Raw genomic sequence first — 20639 nt, 5'->3', positions numbered from 1 at the left:
AAGAAAGGCCTAATCAGTGATCTAAGTCCCTACCTTAAGAAACTAGAAAAAGAAGAGCAAAATGAACCCAAGACAGCCACAAAAAGGAAAAAATAAACAGAAGAGAAAATAGATGAAACAAAAAGCCAACTATTAGAAAAGATCAATAAAACTGATAAGTCTCTAGTAAGACTGACAAATATAAAAAGAGAGACAACCCAATATCAAGAATGAGACCAAAGCTATAACCACAGACCCTAAACCTGTAAAAAAGAAAAATTAGGGAATATTACAGCTCTATGCACATAAATTTGAAAATTTAGATTAAATGGAACAATTCCTTAAAAACCACAAACTACAAAATTTCGCTCAATATGAGACAGAGAACCTGAATAATCCTATGCCTATTAAAGAAATGTAATCTGTAGCTAGAGCTTTTGAAAAAGGAATCATCAGGACCAGATGTTTTCACTGCAGAATTTTACCAAACATTTAAAGGAGCACTAACGTAAATTCTACATAATTATTTTCAGAAAATAAGGAGGGTGAAACACCTACCAATCATTTCATAAGGTCAGCTTAATTTCAATATCAAGCTGAAAGTCTAAGACAGAAAGCTAATAACAAATATCCCTCATGGACATCATCATTGACATTCTCACAGATTACTAGCAAATCAAACCCATCTATACCCCAAAATGATTACACACCATGATCCAGTAGAATTCATCCCAGAAATCAGTTTTGTTTTGTTTTAGTATTTGAAAATCTCTCAATGTATTGTACCAACAGCTAACAAAAATTCATGGCTGTATCAATCAACAAAGTTTGTGACAAAATTCATTTTGTCATTAATACATTAATTTTTCACTAATGTAATTAATAAAAAACATTATCAGAATACTAGGAATAGAGGTTGTGATGGTTAATTTTACATGTCACTTTGACTGGGCCATGAGGTGCCCAGAATTTGGTCAAAGGAGATCAAACCAGTCAATCTTAAAGGAAATCAACCTTCAATAGTCATTAGAAAGACTGATGCTGAAGCTGATGCTCCAATATTTTGGTTACTTGGTGTGAAGAGCCGACTCACTGGAAAAGAACCTGAGGCTGGGAAAGTATTAAACATACTAGAAGTCTTAGCCAGTGCAATAAATTAAGAAAATAAAACTTTCCTATTTGCAAAAAATATGATTGTCTAGAAAATCCCAGAAAATCTATTTAGGTGACAGAGGATGAGACAGTTGGATGGCTTCATAGACTCAATGGACATGAGTTGGAGCAAACTCCGGGAGATAGAAGAGGAGAGGGAAGCCTGGCACGCTGCAGTCCATGGGGTCGCAAAGAGTTAGACACAACTTAGCAACGGAACAACAACAACGTCAGTGAGGTGTTTTGGGGTTACGATTAACATTTCAAGCAGTAGACTGAGTAAAGTGCATTGTTCTCCCTAATGTGTTAAGCTGAACACCTAAATAGTACAAAAAGGCTGAGTAAAATCTTATCCTATTGTTTCTGGTTCAGTTTTTCTGAAGAACTCTGACTAATACAAAAGGGAAACTTCTTCAACTTGACAAGGAGCATCTATAAAAAACCTAGAGTTGACATCATAATCAGTGGTGAAAGAATGAATGCTTTTTCCCTAAAATTGGAAAAGAGACAAAGCTGCTCTCATCACTCTTATTAAACATAATATTAAAAGTCCTACTCAGCACAATAAAGAAACGGAAATAAATTATATACTGATTGGAAGAGAAGAAATAAAACTTTATTATTTGCAAAAAATATGATTTTTCTAGAAAATCCAAGAAAATCTATTTAGAAAAGCAAGATCACAGAATCTGAGTGAGATAAACAAAGATCAACAGTATTTTGGTATGTTAGGAACAAACATGTAGAAACCAAAATTAAAAACACAATTCCATTTATAACTTACAATTTTCCAAAAAAATGAAATATCAAGATATTAATTCAAAACACATGCACATAATTTAGATGCTGAAAAATGACAAAACATTGATGAATAAAATATAAGAAGATCTAAATAAATGAAGAGACATGCCATGTTCACATTTTGGAAGACTCAATATAGTAAAGATGTCAATTTCCCCCCAATTGATCTATACACATAATACAATTCCTATCAAAATCCCAGCAAAACTGTTTTATATATAGAAAAACTTATTCTAAAGTTTATATTGAAAGGCAAAGGGATCAGAATAGCTAAGACAATTTTGAAAAAGAAGAATAAAGTAGGAGAAATCGCTCTACCTGAAGTTAAGGTTTACATGTTATAGCAACCACAAGGGAGTGGTATTGAGAAAGGAGAGACAGAGATCAACACAACAGAAATTTCACACAAACACACCCAACTACCTTGTTTTTTAAACTTCTGATTTCTTTGTTGATTTTTTTTTTTATACTTAGTAATGATTCTTTCAAAAAAAATTATTTGGCTGCACCATGCTGCATGTGGGGTCTTAGTTCCCTGACCAGGGAGGGATTCAATCTGAGTCCCCTGCAGAGAAAGCAAGCAGTCTTAACCACTGGAGCACCAGAGAAGTCCCTCCAACTAATTTTTAACAAAAGGGAGAAGCAATTCAATGGAGGAAGGAAAGTTTTCCTTTTCGTTTCTTTTTTTAAAAAAACAAACTGCCTGGGCATCCATAGGCAAAGTAAGCCTTCATCTAAACCTCACACCTGATACAAAAATTGATTCATACATTTAAACATAAAACATAAAACTATAAGACTTTTAGAAGAAAATATGAGGAAATCTTTGTGATTGAGGGCTGCATGAAGAGTTATAGACATGACAATAAGAGAATAATCTATGAAAGAAAAATTTGATAAATTAGACCTCATCAAAAGTAAAAAGTTTTGCTTTGTGAAAGACCTTGTTAGGAAGATGAAAAGACAAGCTATGAAGTGAGGGAAAATATTTGTAAACCACATACTGGACAACAGTCGAATATCTAGAATATACAAAACTCAAAAGTAAAATGAAAAACTCAATCAGAAAATGGGCAAAAGACATGAACAAGCATTTCAGTGAAGAAGAGCTATTAATGACAAATAAGCACATGAAAAGATGTTCAACATCATTTGCCATTATGGAAATACAAATTAAAAACACAATGGTATATCACTACACACCTAAGAAATACTGATAATACCAAATGCTAGAGAGAAGACAGGGCAGCTGGCTCTCATTAGTTGCTAGTGAGATGTGAAATGGTATTGCCACTATGGAACATAGTTTGGCTTTTTTTTTTTTTTTTTTTGGCTGTGAGGCTTGTGGGATATTAGTTCCCTGACTATGGATCAAACCCTTGCCCTCGGCACTGAAAGTGCAGAATCCTAACCACTGAATCGTCAGGGAATTCTTGGCAGTTTCTTATAAAACTAAATTTGTACTTTCTTTTTTTTTAATTTTTTTATTAGTTGGAGGCTAATTACTTCACAACATTTCAGTGGGTTTTGTCATACATTGATATGAATCAGCCATGGATTTACACGTCTTCCCCATCCCAATCCCCGCTCCCACCTCCCTCTCCACCCGATTCCTCTCGAAACATCCCACCCTCGCCTTCCCACAGAGTTCAAAAGTCTGTTCTGTACATCTATGTCTCTTTTTCTGTTTTGCATATAGGGTTATCGTTACCATCTTTCTAAATTCCATATATATGTGTTAGTATGCTGTAATGTTCTTTGTCTTTCTGGCTTACTTCACTCTGTATAAGGGGCTCCAGCTTCATCCATGTACTTTCTATCAGACCCAGAAATCTTATTCTTGGGCCTTTATTCAGAGAAATGAAAACATGTGTCTACACAAAAACCTATGTATGAATATTCACAGTAGCTTTATTCATAGCAGCAAAAAAACTGAAAAATAGTACAAATGGCCCTCAGTATAAATGGTTAAACAAACTGTAGTACATCCATAGGATGAAATCCTACTTAACAATAAAAAGGAATTATTGACACATATTAAAAAGTTGAATGGATATCAAGGGCATTAAGCTCAGTGTAAAAAGTAAATTTCAAAAAGTTTCATACTGGGTGATTCCATTTATAGAATATTCTTGAAATGACAAACTATAGTGATAGAAAACGAATTAATGGCTACCATAGAACATGGACTGGGGCTAGAACAGGGCTAGTACAGTTCTCTGGCAGTGATGTGAAACAGTTATGTACCTCGACTTTGACATATGGATTAAAACACCATAGAACTACACACACACACACACACACACACACACACACACACATGAACACATATGAAAAACAGTGAAAACTGAATAAGGTTTTTAGTTTGGTTAATAGTATTATGGGGACACACACACACAAAGTTTGGTTTTAGAAAATTACTAGAGTGTGTGTACTAGTGTATGTCTGACTCTTGTGATCCCCATGGGTTGTAGCCTGTCAGGCTCCTCTGTCCATGGAATTTCCCAGGCAAGAATACTAGAGTGGGTTGCCATTTCCTTTTCCAGGGGATCTTCCCAACCAAGGAATCAAACACGTGGCTCCTGCCACGTCTCCTGCATGGCAGGAGGGTTCTTTACAGCTGAGCCACTAGGGAAGACCCTAACAGTATTATACTAATATCAATTTTGCACTACAGTTATGTAAGACCACCACTAGGGGAAGCTTGGTGAAGAGTACCTGGAACGCGATGTACTATTTCTGCAACTTTTTGGAATCTGTAATCATTTCAAAACAAAAAATGCTAAAAAATCTACTCAAATGCTTTTTAAAAGAATCTTAGCTACCAAACAAGGTGCAAGCTGAAGAGATGGAAGAACTATTTCTGATTTAAATGGCTTCCCCCCTCAACAGAATTACTATTTCATGTCCACCTGTTATTTCTTTATTCCGTTTTCCTTGAAGCTAACTAAATACAAGCTTCTTGAGGACACTGGCTGTATTTTATTTAGCCAGCGCTGCTTTCAGTGTTGCTGCAATACAGACATTAAAAAATAAAAAATACTAGTTAAGTTTCTATTGAATAAGTTATCTAATTCTGGCAGAACCTGATACATTTCTAAGAGAACCGGAACTATGCTACTCTGACTAGGTTTATGGCCTTGGTTACTTAGACCTCTCTGGATTTTGAGTTTTTATCCATAGAACAGAGATGAAGAGTACTATGTCACAGGACTGCTAAGGGTATTAAATGAGTTAATATATGTAAAGCACATAGAATAGTAACTGACACAAGGAGAGTTGAAAAAATTTTATTTTTGTAACATTTTTAAAAAATACGACTTTAAGGTGTTCCATTCACATGAATCAAAATGATAAATCAATAAAATGTTTAAGTGGTCTTTTCCTTTAAATACTATTGCACTTCAATGAAAAAAAATCTGTTTATGGGGTTTATAGAGAAAAAAGTCCCATATGTCATCTTAACAGTACCAATAATAATTAACCTTATAAAAATGACTACCTTGCTACTGCATTCAGGTCTTAAGTTTTGGATCTCATTAATTTCTAATAACAATAAAATATTATATGTGAAATGCTAATTAATAAAGGTATAGTCTAAAGACTTCAATCTTATATACATTATGTGACTCACTCAACTGACTTATTAATCTTTTACTCTTCTTAAAATGACCTTTTTCTATTCTATGACTGATTAACTCTTATCCATCTTTGCTTAAATGTCATCTCCACTCTCAAGCCATATCCAGCTCCCCAGAAAGGACCTACTGCGCTATAATAACCCAGCTCTGGGCAGACTGCTGTCTGCTGTGCTTACTTTCATACTTCTCACACTCAGGATAAATCCTGTCACAGAGCAGGGTCCCTGACCACCATTCGTGAATGAGGGGACCTCTGAGTTCTTCTGTGATACTCCCATAGCAGTGTTCACTTAGCACCGTAAGGCACCAGTAACTTACCACAGTGACTGGACCATTCATCAAAAATACGTACTGAGAGGTTACCAAGTGCCAGGCACTGCTGAATCAGTGCAGAATCACGGCAGCTGCAGTTTCTTATGGAATGACAAGCACATACATAAAATAGCTTTTTTTAAAAAATTGGGATTAGGACTATGAAGAAATTAAAGCAGGGCAGAGCTCACAGGGAGGTGAGGATGTGAGCTGGAGGAAGGGCTTGTATCAGGGGAGGCCTTTGTGAGGAGGGAACATTTGAGCTCAGAGAACAAAAAGGCACCAGTCACATTTAGAGCAGGTGAGAAGAGCCCCACACAAAGGGAACGGCCTGTACAAAGGCTCTGAGACATGAATCAGATGGGTTTGTTGGGGGAGAAAAAAACGCAGGTCTGGCTGGCACATAGAAAACTAGGGAAAGAGAGGAGGAGGAGAAGAGGTCAGAGAAGCTGGTCGGGTTGGAGCATGCAGGCTCCAGTGAGAAATCTGGATGTTATTCTAAGAACACAGAAGACTGAGGGACGTAACGGCATTCTGTGAGGAGTAACAGACTCTGATTTACATTATAAATCACACTAGCTGCTGAGTGGTGAAATTGCAGGGGGTTATGAATGTCCACAGGCAGACAGGAGACTATGCAATGGGGATGGGGTGGTGCTGGATGGCAGGGGGACAGTGAAGACGGACGGAAACAGACAGAAATCATGATAAATTGTGAAGACACGGCTGGCAGGGTTTGCTGTTGAACAGGAGTAGGGTGTGGCAGTGATAAATCAAAGATATCTCCTGAGAACTTGACTTTAATAAGTTTACCAAGATGGGGAAGAGTGTGTGTTTGATCCCTGGGTCAGGAAGTTCCCCTGGAGGAGGGCATGGTAACCCACTTCAGTATGCTGAGAACCCCTAGGGACAGAGAAGCCTGGCAGGCTACAGTCCGTAGGGTCACAAAGAGTTGGACATGACTGAAGTTACTTAGCATGCACATACGGGTGTGTGTGTGCACGTGCATGCGAGTGCTCAGGGAAGAATACTGGAGTGGGCTGTCCTTTCCTTCTCCGGGGGACCTTCCCAACCGAGGGATCAAACCCACGTCTCTTGTGTCTCCTGCTTTGGCAGGCGGATTCTTTACCAATGTGCCACCTGGGAAGAACAGGAAATACCTACTACTTTGAACCAAGAAAGTTTCAGATGCCTATTGGATGTACAAGTGGATAAGCAGTACAAGGGGAAAAGCCGTAGGCATTTAACATATACTTTCAATAACTAACTCTTTGATGATGACAGACTCACCTAGAATCAAACATATAATACAGCATCACAAACTTGACCAACTCTACTTACTGCTTCCAAGGTTACCGAGACAAACATAAAATAACAAGTGATTGAAATGACTAGAAATCTCAGTTCATTTGATGAACTATGTCATTTTTGGCTGCTAGAGATGTTCCCTGACCCAGATTCGTAATTCAGCAAAGGAGTTGAATTTTGTGTTAGAAATTTTAGACAAATGCTGTAACTTGACTCTGGTGTTTGTGCCACTTAGAGAGGGTCTTAAAAACACTAGCGTGGTGAGGTGCAGGGAGGAGTAAGCAACGATTCACCAAATCACTTTTACTCAAAGATAACTACATGCTATACATGAAGCTACTGGGAGGCAAATATTTGAGGCTTTCAGCCATGATTCAGATTTTAAAACTGATATTTATTAAGATATAATTTATAGAGTGAAATTTATCCTTTTTAGCACACAAGTCTTAGTTATGACAAACATATGCAATTAACAACCACCACCATCACCATCACCACCACAATCAAGATATAGAACAGCTTTTCACCCAAAAATGTTCCTTCAAGTTTTTTGTAGTCAGTCCCTCCCCCACCTCAGATGCTGGCAACCAATGATCTATTTTCTGTTCAATTGTCTTTTTAGACTCAAGGAAACTCTTAGGAACTTACGACTCATTCACAGGATGCCTGGCAAAGCCATATTTCTTGGAAAAATATGATATGTGAAATATCAGAATCACCTAAAAAGTATTTCATGACCTTGTAAAAGAAGAAACCATCCATTCCAATTAGTAAAGATTAGATTCAGGCCTCCAAAACAGAGTTTATAACCTTTCCTCTAAGATGCTTTTCATCTAATAATTGGCTTAGAAGAAGCAAGCATGACTCTTTTTTCCATTGCGTGGCATGTGGGAGCTTAGTTTGCTGACCAGGGATCACATCCAAGCTCCCTACATTGAAGGCTCAGAGTCTTAACCACTGGACTTCCAGGGAAGTCCCCAAAACAAGCATGCCTTTTAATACATGTTCAACAAGCACAATTCTACACTTTTCCCTCAAAACAACCTGAGTTTTTTGATTACTGTCTCATTCAAAAAGTTAAATTAAGATATAATATTACATATTCTTACAATGGTTTTACATATGCTTTTCTACAGGAAACTGATAAATATGAATTCAATCAATTTTCCACATCTGTCTCATTTGTAAAATTCTGTAATATTTCTTTATTAATACTTATTTGAATTATCCATTTTGAATTCTAAAAATATTCTATTTTGACAAATATATATGATACTTAATTTTGAAATATATACTATTATTCAATTAGATTCTTTATTAAATCTACTATGAAAGCAAGTACTTGACTTGAGCTGCTGGGTTATATTTAAATTTCCATACTCAATTAGAGGACTGATATTTAACATAATTTATTTTAAAAGTAATTTATTAATTGACTTCTAATTGGCCTACATGAATGAATACACCTTCCACGGTGAGCCAGAATGGGGCATACAGTCCAGTAGTTAAGGCTCTGGGCTGTGGAATCAGAAAGACCTGGATTCTAGTCCTAGCTCTGTTTTCCCCTGGTTTTGCATACTCTGGGCAAGTAGCTTCCTGTCTCACAGAGCCTGAGTTTCCTCCTCCATTAAATGTGCATAACAGTACTACCCACCTCACACAGCAGGAACGCAAGTACTAAGGACCAAGCCTGGCACATATAAGTGTGGTCAATAAATATCAGCTGTTATACACCAGATGGAATTTCCATGTAAAAAATGTTGAAATGTTCTTTTATTCACCATTCACTCTGAAACAAGGAAAGTGACTTTATTTCTGTTTCACAGATGACAAAGTAAGAATAGAGACAGTTGAATGGAGAGTCAACTTACTGGCTCAGGTGCATACAACTGAGGTGAAGCAGAAAATAACCTTGCTGTTCAGACAACTCAGGTAATTTAAGGTCTGATTTTACTATTGTTTCTAAAAGGGTTTTTTTTTTTTTTTAACAGAAGTAAAAAAGAAACTTTGATCAAAGTCATAAGAATGCACAAAAACAGACATATGGATCAATGGAACAGAACAGAGTGCCCAGAAATAAGCCCAGGCACTTGCGGTCAATTAATTTTTGACAAAGGAGGCAAGAATATACAATGGAGAAAAGGTAGTTTCTTCAGCAAGAGGTAATGGGAAAGCTGGACAGTCACGTGTAAATCAATGAAGTTAGAATACATCCTCATACTATACACAAAAAGAAACTAAAATGGCTTAAAGACTTAAATGTAAGACAGGATACCATAAAACTACAAAATAACATAGGCAAAACGTTCTCTGACATAAATGACCAGACTATATTCCTAAGACAATAGAAATAAAAGCAAAAATAAACAAATAGGACCTAATCAAACTTATAAGCTTTCGCACAGCAAAGGAAACCCTCAACAGAACAAAAAGACAATCTACAGATGGGGATAAAATATTTGAAAATGAAGCAAACAACAAGGGCTTAATTTCAAAAATATACAAACAGCTCATACAACTCAATAACGAAAAACCGAACAATCTAATCGAAAAATGGGCAGAGGATCTGGAGACAGTTCTCCAAGGAAGACATATAGATGGCCAACAGGTACATGAAAAGATGCTCATCATCATTAACTGTTAGGGAAATGAAAATCAAAACTCACACGAGTCAGAATGCCATCACCAAAAAGTCTACAAATAATAAGTGCTGAGGACATGGAGAAAAGGGAACCCTCCTGCACGGTTGGTGGGAATGTAAATTGATGCAGTCACTGAGGAAAACAGTATGGACATTTCTTAAAAAATTAAAAACAGAGTTGCCATATGATCTAGCAATCCCACTCTTGAGCACAGATCCAGAAAAGATAAAAATGTTAATTTGAAAAGATACATGTTCATAGCATCACAATGTATAATACCCAAGACATGGAAGCAATGTAAGCATGCACAACAGATGAATGGATAATAATGTAGCATACATATACAATGAAATATTGCTCAGCATAAAAGAGAATGAAACAATGCCATTTGCAGCATCATGGATGGAACTAGAGATTATCATACTAAGTGAAATAAGTCAGAGAAAGACAATACCATATGATATCACTTATTTGTGGAATCCACAAAAAAAAGAAAAAAGATACAAATGAACTTATTTACAAAACAGAAACAGACTTGCAGACATAGAAAACAATCTTTTGGTTACCAAAGGGGAAGAGGGTGGAGGGATAAATTAGTTTGAGGTTAACAGATAAAAACCACTATACATAAAAGAGATAAAGAACAAAGTCCCACTGTATAGCACAGGGAACTATAGTCAATATCTTGCAATAACTTATAATGGAAAAGAATCTGAAAAAGAACATATATACATGCACACACATAACTGAATCACTCTTCTGCATACCTGAAACTAACACAACACTATAGATTTAATATATTTCAGTTTAAAAGGGCAAAAATATTCAAAAGAATTAGTGCCATTTATAAATTTTTAAAAAAAGAAAAAGTCAAGGATGAATACAGGAGAGAGCTGCGTGTTGTAGTTCTGCTTTTGAAGTAGGAAAAAAGGCCTTTTACCCATTAACTTGGTGGGTGTGTAAAAGGGACTTTCACTAAGTGGAAGTTCATTCTGTGATGCCAACCATATCAGAACAGCAGACTGGACAATGTTCAGGTTTGAAATAATTTTGAAAACTCAGTTTAAAATGGAAATAAGTACCTCACATTCCCTCCTTTTCCCCCTCTTATTCCTTTAGAAACATAATGTGTTTTTTTCCTCCCTTCCACTCTTTATAGGCAAATTTATGGCACTCATAAAATTTTAGACTAAGTTTGAAGGAAACTAAGAGGACATCTAGTTCAGTCCTTTTGTTTTAAGGTAGACAATGATGCCCAGAAGGGATCTAAAATCAAAAAAAGCCAAAACGATCCTGGGACCAAGTGTCCTAATACCCCACCCACTACTCTTTCCACTACAAGGGTATCAAACACTTGGGCCAGGCAGACACCATAGTCCTCCACGTCCACAGCAGACATCAGCCATCAAGTCAGTCATTGCCTCCTTCTCACTTTCACACCTTAGCGTCCTCAAGTCATCACACTCAACCTGGCTGCTGCCTGTGACAGTGGCCATGTCCCCAGTGACTTGGTAAATGTAAACTCAAAACTTCCAGCTTAAAATGTGAAGACCATTTTTCTTCCTTCCATTTTCTCTCTTAAGTTTCAGGAATAATTAAATTGTTAAGAGCAGTACACACGTGTGTGCTCAGTTGCTCAGTCATGTCCAACTCTTTTGTGACCCCATGAACTATAGTCTACCAGCTCCTCTGTCCATGGAATTCTCCAGGCAAAAATACTGGAATGGGTTCCCATTTCCTCCTCCAGGGGATCTTCCTGACCCAAGGATCAAACTTGCGTCTCCTGTGTTGGCAGGTGGGTTCTCTACCACTTAGTCACCAGGGAAGCCCCTTAAGAGCACTAATGACCTTTCAGAAAGCATCTGAATTTTACACACTAAAAATGTGGTTGGAGACTGTGAGATAAATTTACTTTGTCAAAAATTTTAAAATAAATATAAGCAAAATTAATCTACGGTGATAGAAATCACCAGAAATTGGTTGCTTGGGGAGGGGCCAGTGGGGTGATAGAAGTGTTCTATATCTTGATAAGAGATATAGTCAAATTATATACTTAAGATCTGTGCATTTCACTGCCTATAAATTATAGCTTTTAAAAACAATCTAAATTATTCATATACAAAATTCTGGTTTTAAAATTCTAATCTAAAGGAGGCACTTGAATGGCAATTCAGTTGGTGAGAGGCAAAGACCAAACTGATAGAGAGCTTTCAAAATCATCAGAGCTAAGTGCATTTTTGTCCAACTATTCATGAAAACAATATTCACTGTGCCAGAAATCATGTGTAAGGTAAGCTAATCAAGAGGTTCTTTAAGGCTACACAGATTAATGGACTCTGCCTTAACAGGAATGACAATATTATTTAAGAGCTGTCTACACTATTGTGATAACATATCTGCTGATCTGCCTTACACTGAAGTGCATTTAGAATTTAGTAACAGAACTTCATCCACAGAGAATTTAAGACCATTATAGATAAGGAAGGTATGGTTTAATATAGTGCACTAATTAGGTTTTCACATTTCTATCTTCTGTATTACTTTCCTATCAAAACTTGGGAGTGTATGACATTCTGCCCATTGCATATCATTTCTGGTAACAGAGTTTTATTTGCCTACTAGATTGCTAATTTTTAAAATTTTTACTGGGGTATAATTGATTTACAATGTTGTGTTTGCCTACTAGATTGCTAATTTTTAAAATTTTTACTGGGGTATAATTGATTTACAATGTTGTGTTTGCTGCAAGAATTCGGCAAAGTAAATGAGATACATACATCCACACATTTTTAGATTCTGTTCTCAATAGGCCATTACAGAGTACTGGTAAAAGAGTTTTGACAAAGCAAGAAGAGTATTGAAAAGGAATAAAAAACTGGCTCTTTTCCAGCTGACGAGTAAGCACACGCTGTTGGCTCAGGAACCACAGGTGGACAGGAGCAAAACTGGTTAAAGACCGTGCTCTGTTAGTTCTTACTGCCACAGGACAGAGAGTGGGGAGGAAGGCAAGTTCAGAGTTCAAGTTATAGCCAGACAAGGAAGACAAATTCCTCACCTCATTCAGCAAAGTGCATTGAAATGATAAATCTCAGCACACGTTAGTAAAAGGCCTGGTACAGTATCTAGTGCAATGATAAATGGTAGCTGTTTAAGAAAACAGTTTGTCTTATTACTAACAAAGCATCCACAGGAGAGTGACCCTCGCTCCCCTCCAAATACCAAATCTGGTATCTGGTACCAGATACGTACCAGATCTGGCTTCACTCGGTAAGTCAGGGGGAAGGAGAGCCACATGGAGTACAAGGTGGTGAGCACTGAGGAGAGCCAGGATTGCTGAACCTCCCGGCTTCTGGGAATGCGGTGAACATAGTATTCAGGAAACTGGAAGGAAACAGCAAAAATCCAAATCAACTGGGCCACTGATACGGAAGTTAAACATAGTAACAGTTAACATTTGTACAAACAGGAAATGCTCTCTTGATTACTTTTAACTTTCTCTGGAATTACTTTCAAACTAAGCCTTTTTTGTGCTTTATACAACACACATCATTGGGTTACCACAAAAAGTTCCTAAATATGATTCAAGATGTTAAAGTCAATGTTGACAACAACTGTTAGTTGCTCAGTCATGTCCAACTCTTTGCTACCCCATGGATTGCAGCCTGTCAGGATCCTCTGTCCATGGAGTTCTTCAGGTAAGAATACTGGAGTGGATAGCCAGTCCCTTCTCCAGGAGAGCTTTCCAACCCAGGGATCGAACCTGCGTTTCCTGCATTGCAGGTGGATTCTTTCTGGTCTAAGCCACCAAGGAAGCCTACTGACAATAGTTAAGGGAAATTTTCTATAAAATATGTTTTATGTAAAGACCTTAACATACTGATATGCAGTCATTACAAATCAATATATAAGACAAGTAACCTAGTATCAAGATGGGCAAAAGAGATGAATAGATAATTCTAAACAGGAAACAAAGTCAAACATTTGAAAAGATGGTTAACAATTAAACACAATAGGAAGCAATGAGTTATTTTTCATCTACCGAGTAGGCAGAGATTGTGGATATTTAATGTTACTGAGGATATAGGGAAATAGACATTTACATTCCCTTGGCAAACACATTGATATAACTTTTGGGGAAGGCCCTTTGGGAATATCTATTAGAATTTTAAGTGTGTCTATTTTTGATCCAGCATTTCTGCTTCCAGAAATACATCCCACAGATTTATCCATATGCTATCCACTTTATCACTGTATTTGTGGAAACTGGAAACAGCCCAGATATCCTCCAATAGGGATAGGAAAAGTCCATGTAATGAAATATATGGAGATACATGAACAAATGATATAGATTTATATGAACAGATATGGAAGATGTGCCCAGATAAGTTGTCAAAGTGAATATGCACGTTGCAGGACAGTATGTTTAATATGACCCAATATGTATTAACAAATCACACAGTTATGTGTGTTGGTATACACACTGGTACACATATTAGTATTTGCATGAAGAAATTGGTCCCTGAGCCACAGACCACCCAGTCTGAGCCTCATAAGGCATGAAATCATGTGTGAAGGCTTATGCTGTCCTCCAGGAGGGCATCTATGTAGTTCCTAGAATTCAGCATAAAGTGAAAATGGGGTACACATGTGACCACTCTCTTTTACATATGATGATAAAGGATATTCCCTCTTCCTTTCATGCTATACCAGTGAAGAACAAAAGCTCTGGGCTCAATATGTTATTCACTATTATTATTTACTTATTAATCATTTACTGTATCAGTGTGTTTGTTTTCTTCCAAAGGATTAAGGTACTAAATGTTCAATGAGAAAATAATACAAATAGTTACCAAACTATAGACCATACAAGGAGCAGAATCCAAACGAGGACAAACTTGTAAGGAATTTTGCTGGAGGTTGTGTTTGCCTAATTTGTGGAGATTATTCATTGAAAACGTAATGGGTAAAATAGTCCCGTTAGCTGAAACTGAATTCCCCTAAAACTGAGTTCCCTTACTGAGTTTATGACTAATCTCTCTATCCAAATCTTTGTTCCCTTTATTGTCCCCTTTGACTTCAATCCTATGCTAACTGAACACTAATCCTACCAGTGTCCAATGACTAAAATATATATTGCCAATAATCATTGTTAATGTACTAAAATCACTAGTATATGTTTTCATCGTTAACATACAAACCCAGGTTGTTTCTTCAGGGCAAGATGAGCTAACAGACTCCTGAGCCATGGACCACCTGATCTGAGACTCACAAAACCCAACATTCTGACCCCCAAAACTATGATTAAGAAATGTCACAAGCCAATTCATATCAGTCTTTGTGCTTGCCCTTAAAACAAAAACAACCCCCTAACTTGAAGAAAAAGTGGGAATGAATCTGAGGCTTGCCTCCCACTCCCTTACTTGGTGCCTGGCAGTAAACCCTTACTTGGCTGCAAACTCCGGCTGTCAGAATTTGGCTTTCTGCACTGTGGGCACATGGGGTCTAGATTTCAGCACTACAGAGACAAAATCCCCCATCAGAAACCTTTTGGGTCAGAAGTGCTGTGAACAGGTATCACAGAACATATACCATATATTACATAATACCCACCTTTAAAGTTTGGAGAAGTAACCCAGTAAGATGCCATTATTATTACAGTAAAAATAACTCAGTTGAGTCTTATTATAAAGGTTTTTTTGGGTGTTACTTCCAAAATTTGAGGCCTGATCTTAATATCTACAATATTTTATTCAAAACACATGGGTATTTACTATGCTCCTTGAATCTTTTAAAGCTGTGAGCAATGTAACTTAAAAAAAATTTTATTTTATTGAAATTTAGATGATTTACAATGTTGTATTAATTTCTGCTGTATAGCAAAGAGACTGTGTTATACATATATATATATATATTCTTTTCCATTATGGTTTATCACAGGATATTGAGTGTGTAGTTCCCTGTGCTATACAGTAGGATCTTCCTATTTATCCATTCTATATGTAACAGTTTGCATTTGCTAGTCCCAAACTCTCACTTCATCCCTCTGCCATCCCCACCTTGGCAGCCACAAGTTTATTTTCTATATCTGTGAATGCAGATAAGCTCTATTGTGTCATATTTTAGATTCCAAATATGTGATATTTATGGTATTTGTGTTTCTCTTTCTTACTTCACTTAGTATGACAGGCTCTAGGACCACCCATGTTGCTGCAAATAGCATTATTTCACTCTATTATTAATATACATACACACACTGCATCTTCTTTGCTTATAGCTATGTAAAGAAGCAATGAACAATATTTTGGGGGGTATTTTTAGAGTCCTGAGGGGTTGGAAGGGAGATTTGGTTTGACTCTGGCTTGAAAGTCCACTCCTCTGACTCCTGAACCCCAGAGAGGCAAAAACACAGGCCTTCTAGGGCCTATGCAAGGGTCTGGAGACAGCCCTCTGAGACCAGGACAAGGGAGAAAAGCCTACATCTCATCCCAGGTGGCAGCTTGAAGAAGCTGAGAAAACAGGTTCTGGAAGTCTCCAGTCCATTCCCAGCAGAAAGGAAACTAGTGGAAGCATGTTCTGGGGCCTCCTTGATGGAAACTAGAAGGACAGGCCTGAGGGTGAAAAGACAAGGTCGTGACTGAAGAGGGGTGACCGATATTTGACTTCTGGATGACCCATATAAGGAGCCCAACCTCATTCTTCAGATCAGATGCCAGGCTGGGGAGGGGGGGGGTCTTGGTTCCACTCATGAGCTGGAGATAACTGGGCCCACCACCACATGCATACAGTGACCAATCATCCAGTTTGCACAGGATGGTCCCAGTTTATACCTGTAGTCCCAGCATAGTTATAAATAATACTTCCTTCTGCTCTCAGAAATGTCTCAATTTTAGTGACAGAGTATCTTGTTACCCATAGGGTAGGCAATGAGTAGGTAGGTTCATCCTAGAGATAGGAAAGAAAATTTATTCAGCATAGTCCAAGGCAATGTGATGCAAGAACCTACATTACCATCAAGGATGAGAGCTTAAGTGGTAGCTGTGAAGAGAGCCAACCTGGCAGTTCTACTAGTACAATAAACAGGAAAACAGAGAGGTGGTGACCAGCGTGGAGAAAGGCGGGTAGTAAGGACTGAGCTAGGCAAGGGGTCAGAACCATGATGGTTACTTGCAGGGGATGTGTGGCCAGGGTGAGTGGTGGTGGTTACATATGGTGCCACTTTCTGGCTTATGGCTTCACACCAGACAGGCCGGTACCTCCAGATACCATCTAAATTTTCAGGTAACTGGCAATCCTACCAAAATAGAGATTTCTCTCCAAATCCAAGTCTCTTCCCAGCCAACTCCATCAGATCAGTTCTCAGAGGCACCTTTTCCGACTAATCTTTCTACACAACCCTTCTCTCACCAGTATACACACTCCTCTCTCCTCCAAACACCAGGCTTGCTTTTTGTTTTAAAGTTATTCTACTTACTCTCCTGGCATGTTATATGTTTCCTCCACATATCTGACTGTTTGCTCCGCTAGAATATAATTTACCTGAAGAGGCCAGGAACCTGAATCACTGCAATCTCAGTGCTTATGAGTATTTGAGCAATGCATATTTACTGAATAAATGATTCGTACATTATTGCATATTAATAGAAAATAATTCAAGCTTCCTGTCACTTAGCTGAGATGTATTTAGACAGGGAATGAAGAAATGACACAAAGGAGGCAATTTCAGAGTGCTTCCTTGGGCCTTATTTGTACAATCTACTCAATAAACGGGAATTCCTGGGGCTAGAGGAAAAATGCCCAAGCACAGCCCAGGATTGAGAGTTCACAAACAGCCAGAGTCAAGAGGCACGAAACCCTAAGGGAGATGAGAAGGAACCAACGACAAATGAACAAGACCCGGGTACACGGCCTAGACTTTTCTCTGTGGAACCGACCATTCACAAGGGCCTCAAGGAACTTCTTAGCCCTTGTGGATCCTCTCCCCAGAAAACAGGTCCATGAGAAAGGAGTGATGTGATGCTTGAGGTATGAGCACAAAGGGAAAGGGAGAGCCTCCCACGGTGTATCTAAAAGTGTCTGAAAAATTCTACGCCCACTGGGTCTGTGTTAACCTATGTGCAGGCATACAGTCAAGTGGATGGAAGCCTGAGGCCATCCTGACATGGACAGAGCCCTCAAGTTACCCATGCCTGATTCACAGAAGTTGGTGGTGGGGTGTCTGTCTGATGTCCCATGTCACCTAGAAGAAATACTGAGAACCAGGCCAGGACAAAATCTTAAAAGAGAGTTTTTATTACTTTATATAGTTTCAGAAGATACTCAAATATATAAAGAAGTACATGAGGAAAACTGATTGACAGAATGCTTATATTTTGGTCTTCACCAAAGTTCCTTTGAAGACAAAGGAAAGGAATAATTTCAGAGAGCTACAATTTAGGCTTGGCTATGACCAGGCATTCTGAGGACTTGTGGCATCTGGAGCAATTCAAGTGAAGGCATCTTTATAGACATTGTTTTTGCTAGTCTGTACCTTTGCCTTGAAGAAACTGTCCCTGACCCTTTTTTTATGTCTTATTAATGGGATGCAGGACACAAAGGATGCTTCACTCATCATTTTACCCACTGAACCATATCCCCAGACCTAACATTTGATTTGGGAGTAGCCACACGACCCAAGCAGGGTCAGCTTTTCCCTAGATTCTTACAGAGACCCAGGGAAAGTTCTTCCTCTGAGAAACACTGTGGACTGCTAAACTGGCCCTCAATCCATGCTACTGGGCAAGAAATACATACTTGTTTTGGTGTTCCTCTATTTAATAGGCTTTTCTATAACAACTTGAAACTGAACTCTTATATTTGCTACCAAAACAGGATACTCCTGCACTCCCAAACCAGAAATTGACAAATGAACAGGAGACTCTATCATAAACAGATTTCCTGAATAGACATGAAGATCTATGTTGGCACCAGCAGAGACGAAGGCTGGTGGGGGGGACTGTCCCCCTGTTTCCTTCTTCCCAAACCTCTACACATATTCCTATCTATCCACTTCTTCCCTACATCCTTGCCACTTTCATGGTCCATACCATCACACCTCTCACTATTACAGTTCCCTCTTAATTCATCTCTGCTTCTCCTCTTGCACCCCTTCATTTTATCCTTCACAGAATCTCCAGAGCGATCTTTTCATAATGTACAGCAGATCTTTCCTTTCATTCTCCTGCTTAAAACCCTCCAAAGGCTTACCGCTGCACTTGGGATGAGATCCAACTTTCTTACCGCTGCCTCCAAGGTCCCATGTAGTCTGGTGCTGGCTTACCTCCCCAGCCGCCCCCTGCTCACCCTAACCACCCTGCTCTCCTTTCTGCTGTTTGAATGTGTCGGACCCATTCCTTCCTGAGGGCCTTTTCTGCTTCTTCTGAGCGGTCTGCCTTGCCCCTGGACTGTCTCCTAGGAAGCTCCTTCCTGCAAGTCAGGTCTCTCTTGAATGTTCTCTCCTCAGAGAGGATTCAGTTCTCCTCCATCAGCACCCCCTCCTGAAATACACGGTTGCACCCTCCCCCCACCACACTGTCTTCTTTTACCATCTTCATAGCAGTTCCTGGTAACAAATTAACTTGTCTGTGATGGTTTGACTGCTCCCTGCCTCTCCCTCCAGAGCAAACCTCCAATGAAAGGACAGGATTTCCTGATGCTGGCACACAGCATGGTGTTTCATGAGTCACGTGCTCTTCACCACTGAGTAGATAAACGAGTGTCATCAACATTTCCAGAAGTCCCAACCTGTGGTCTCTGCTGGGGAGGATGCTGATTCTTTATCTCATAACATCTCAGGAACCTAAAGCACCAATTAATCCCATCTCCTCATTTCACAAATGAGGAGTCTGAACTTTCCCAGGGGGACAGAGCCAGCAAGTGGTACAGCCAGAACTGGAGCCCTGGCCTTGGGTCCCTAAACCTTCCTGCTGAGAAGCCTGGCTCCCCAACACACAGCTAGTTGAACCAGCTGCCCCTGGAGCTGTGCTTCCCGGCCTCCTGTGGTTTCTGACAGCCAGCTACCCATCCTGACCCATTTCCTCTTTCTTCTCTGTTTGGCAACACACTGCCCCATGTGTCCCCAGCCTTCCGCCCCCAGAGTGTGTTGCATCTCTATGGGAACTGCTCTCTGGGCCTTCTCTCTTCTCTCTGTGCCCCTCTCTGCACTGTAGGTTTGGCATCCCTCCCCCACCTATCACTGTTACCAATGACTCCCTCTGCCCCCCACGCCTTTCTGGAGAACATTCAGAACACAAACACAGGGCCTTAGAAACCTTCAGACTTTTCTGTTGACTCTTAGGCCCCAAGTCCCTGTTGGCAGATTCTGCTGTTTTGCCGCTGCTCCTACCTGGCAGCCAACTAGGTCACACCCTGCTAGAAAGTATGTCGTAGTTGAGTCCTTTCCGTGCGGGTCAGCGTGGCCACCCTGCAGTATGTGTGCATCTTGCAATGTGATCCAGTCTCTTCTACACAATTGGCAGTGATATAAAAGACAAAGACAGACTCTCTTATTCTCTCTTCACCATATGGTTAGAGACATCCTTTCCATCTATCTATATAAGCTTCCTCATTAAGAAGTAGCAGGGACCAGGCTTACATTACTATGTAGCCCACAGAGCCTCCCAGTGTTCCCCACACATACTTGATTGATGTATAACCAAATCCACAGTAGCAAGATAGACAGCAAAGGCGGAATGTTTAAGAGTTAAAAAAAAAAAAAAATAGAGTATTAGATTTTTTTTTCAACCTTCTAGCTTGTCTGGAATTATGT

At 38.9% G+C, this 20639-nt stretch overlaps 1 protein-coding gene across 1 annotated transcript in view; it reads right to left on the bottom strand.

Annotated features, from left to right (window-relative positions):
- Positions 1–20639, bottom strand: part of ALG14 (ALG14 UDP-N-acetylglucosaminyltransferase subunit) — a 96535-nt gene that overhangs the window by 50200 nt on the left and 25696 nt on the right. The window contains exon 3 of the mRNA XM_061121325.1: positions 13085–13216. Coding sequence (XP_060977308.1) covers positions 13085–13216 — 132 coding nt within the window. The remainder of the gene's footprint in view (positions 1–13084; positions 13217–20639) is intronic.

Source organism: Dama dama, chromosome 20 (genome assembly GCF_033118175.1).
Source record: "Dama dama isolate Ldn47 chromosome 20, ASM3311817v1, whole genome shotgun sequence".
Taxonomy (NCBI): domain Eukaryota; kingdom Metazoa; phylum Chordata; class Mammalia; order Artiodactyla; family Cervidae; genus Dama; species Dama dama.
The sequence above is the reverse complement of the archived record's forward strand: the minus strand, read 5'-3'. Positions and strand labels throughout refer to the sequence as shown.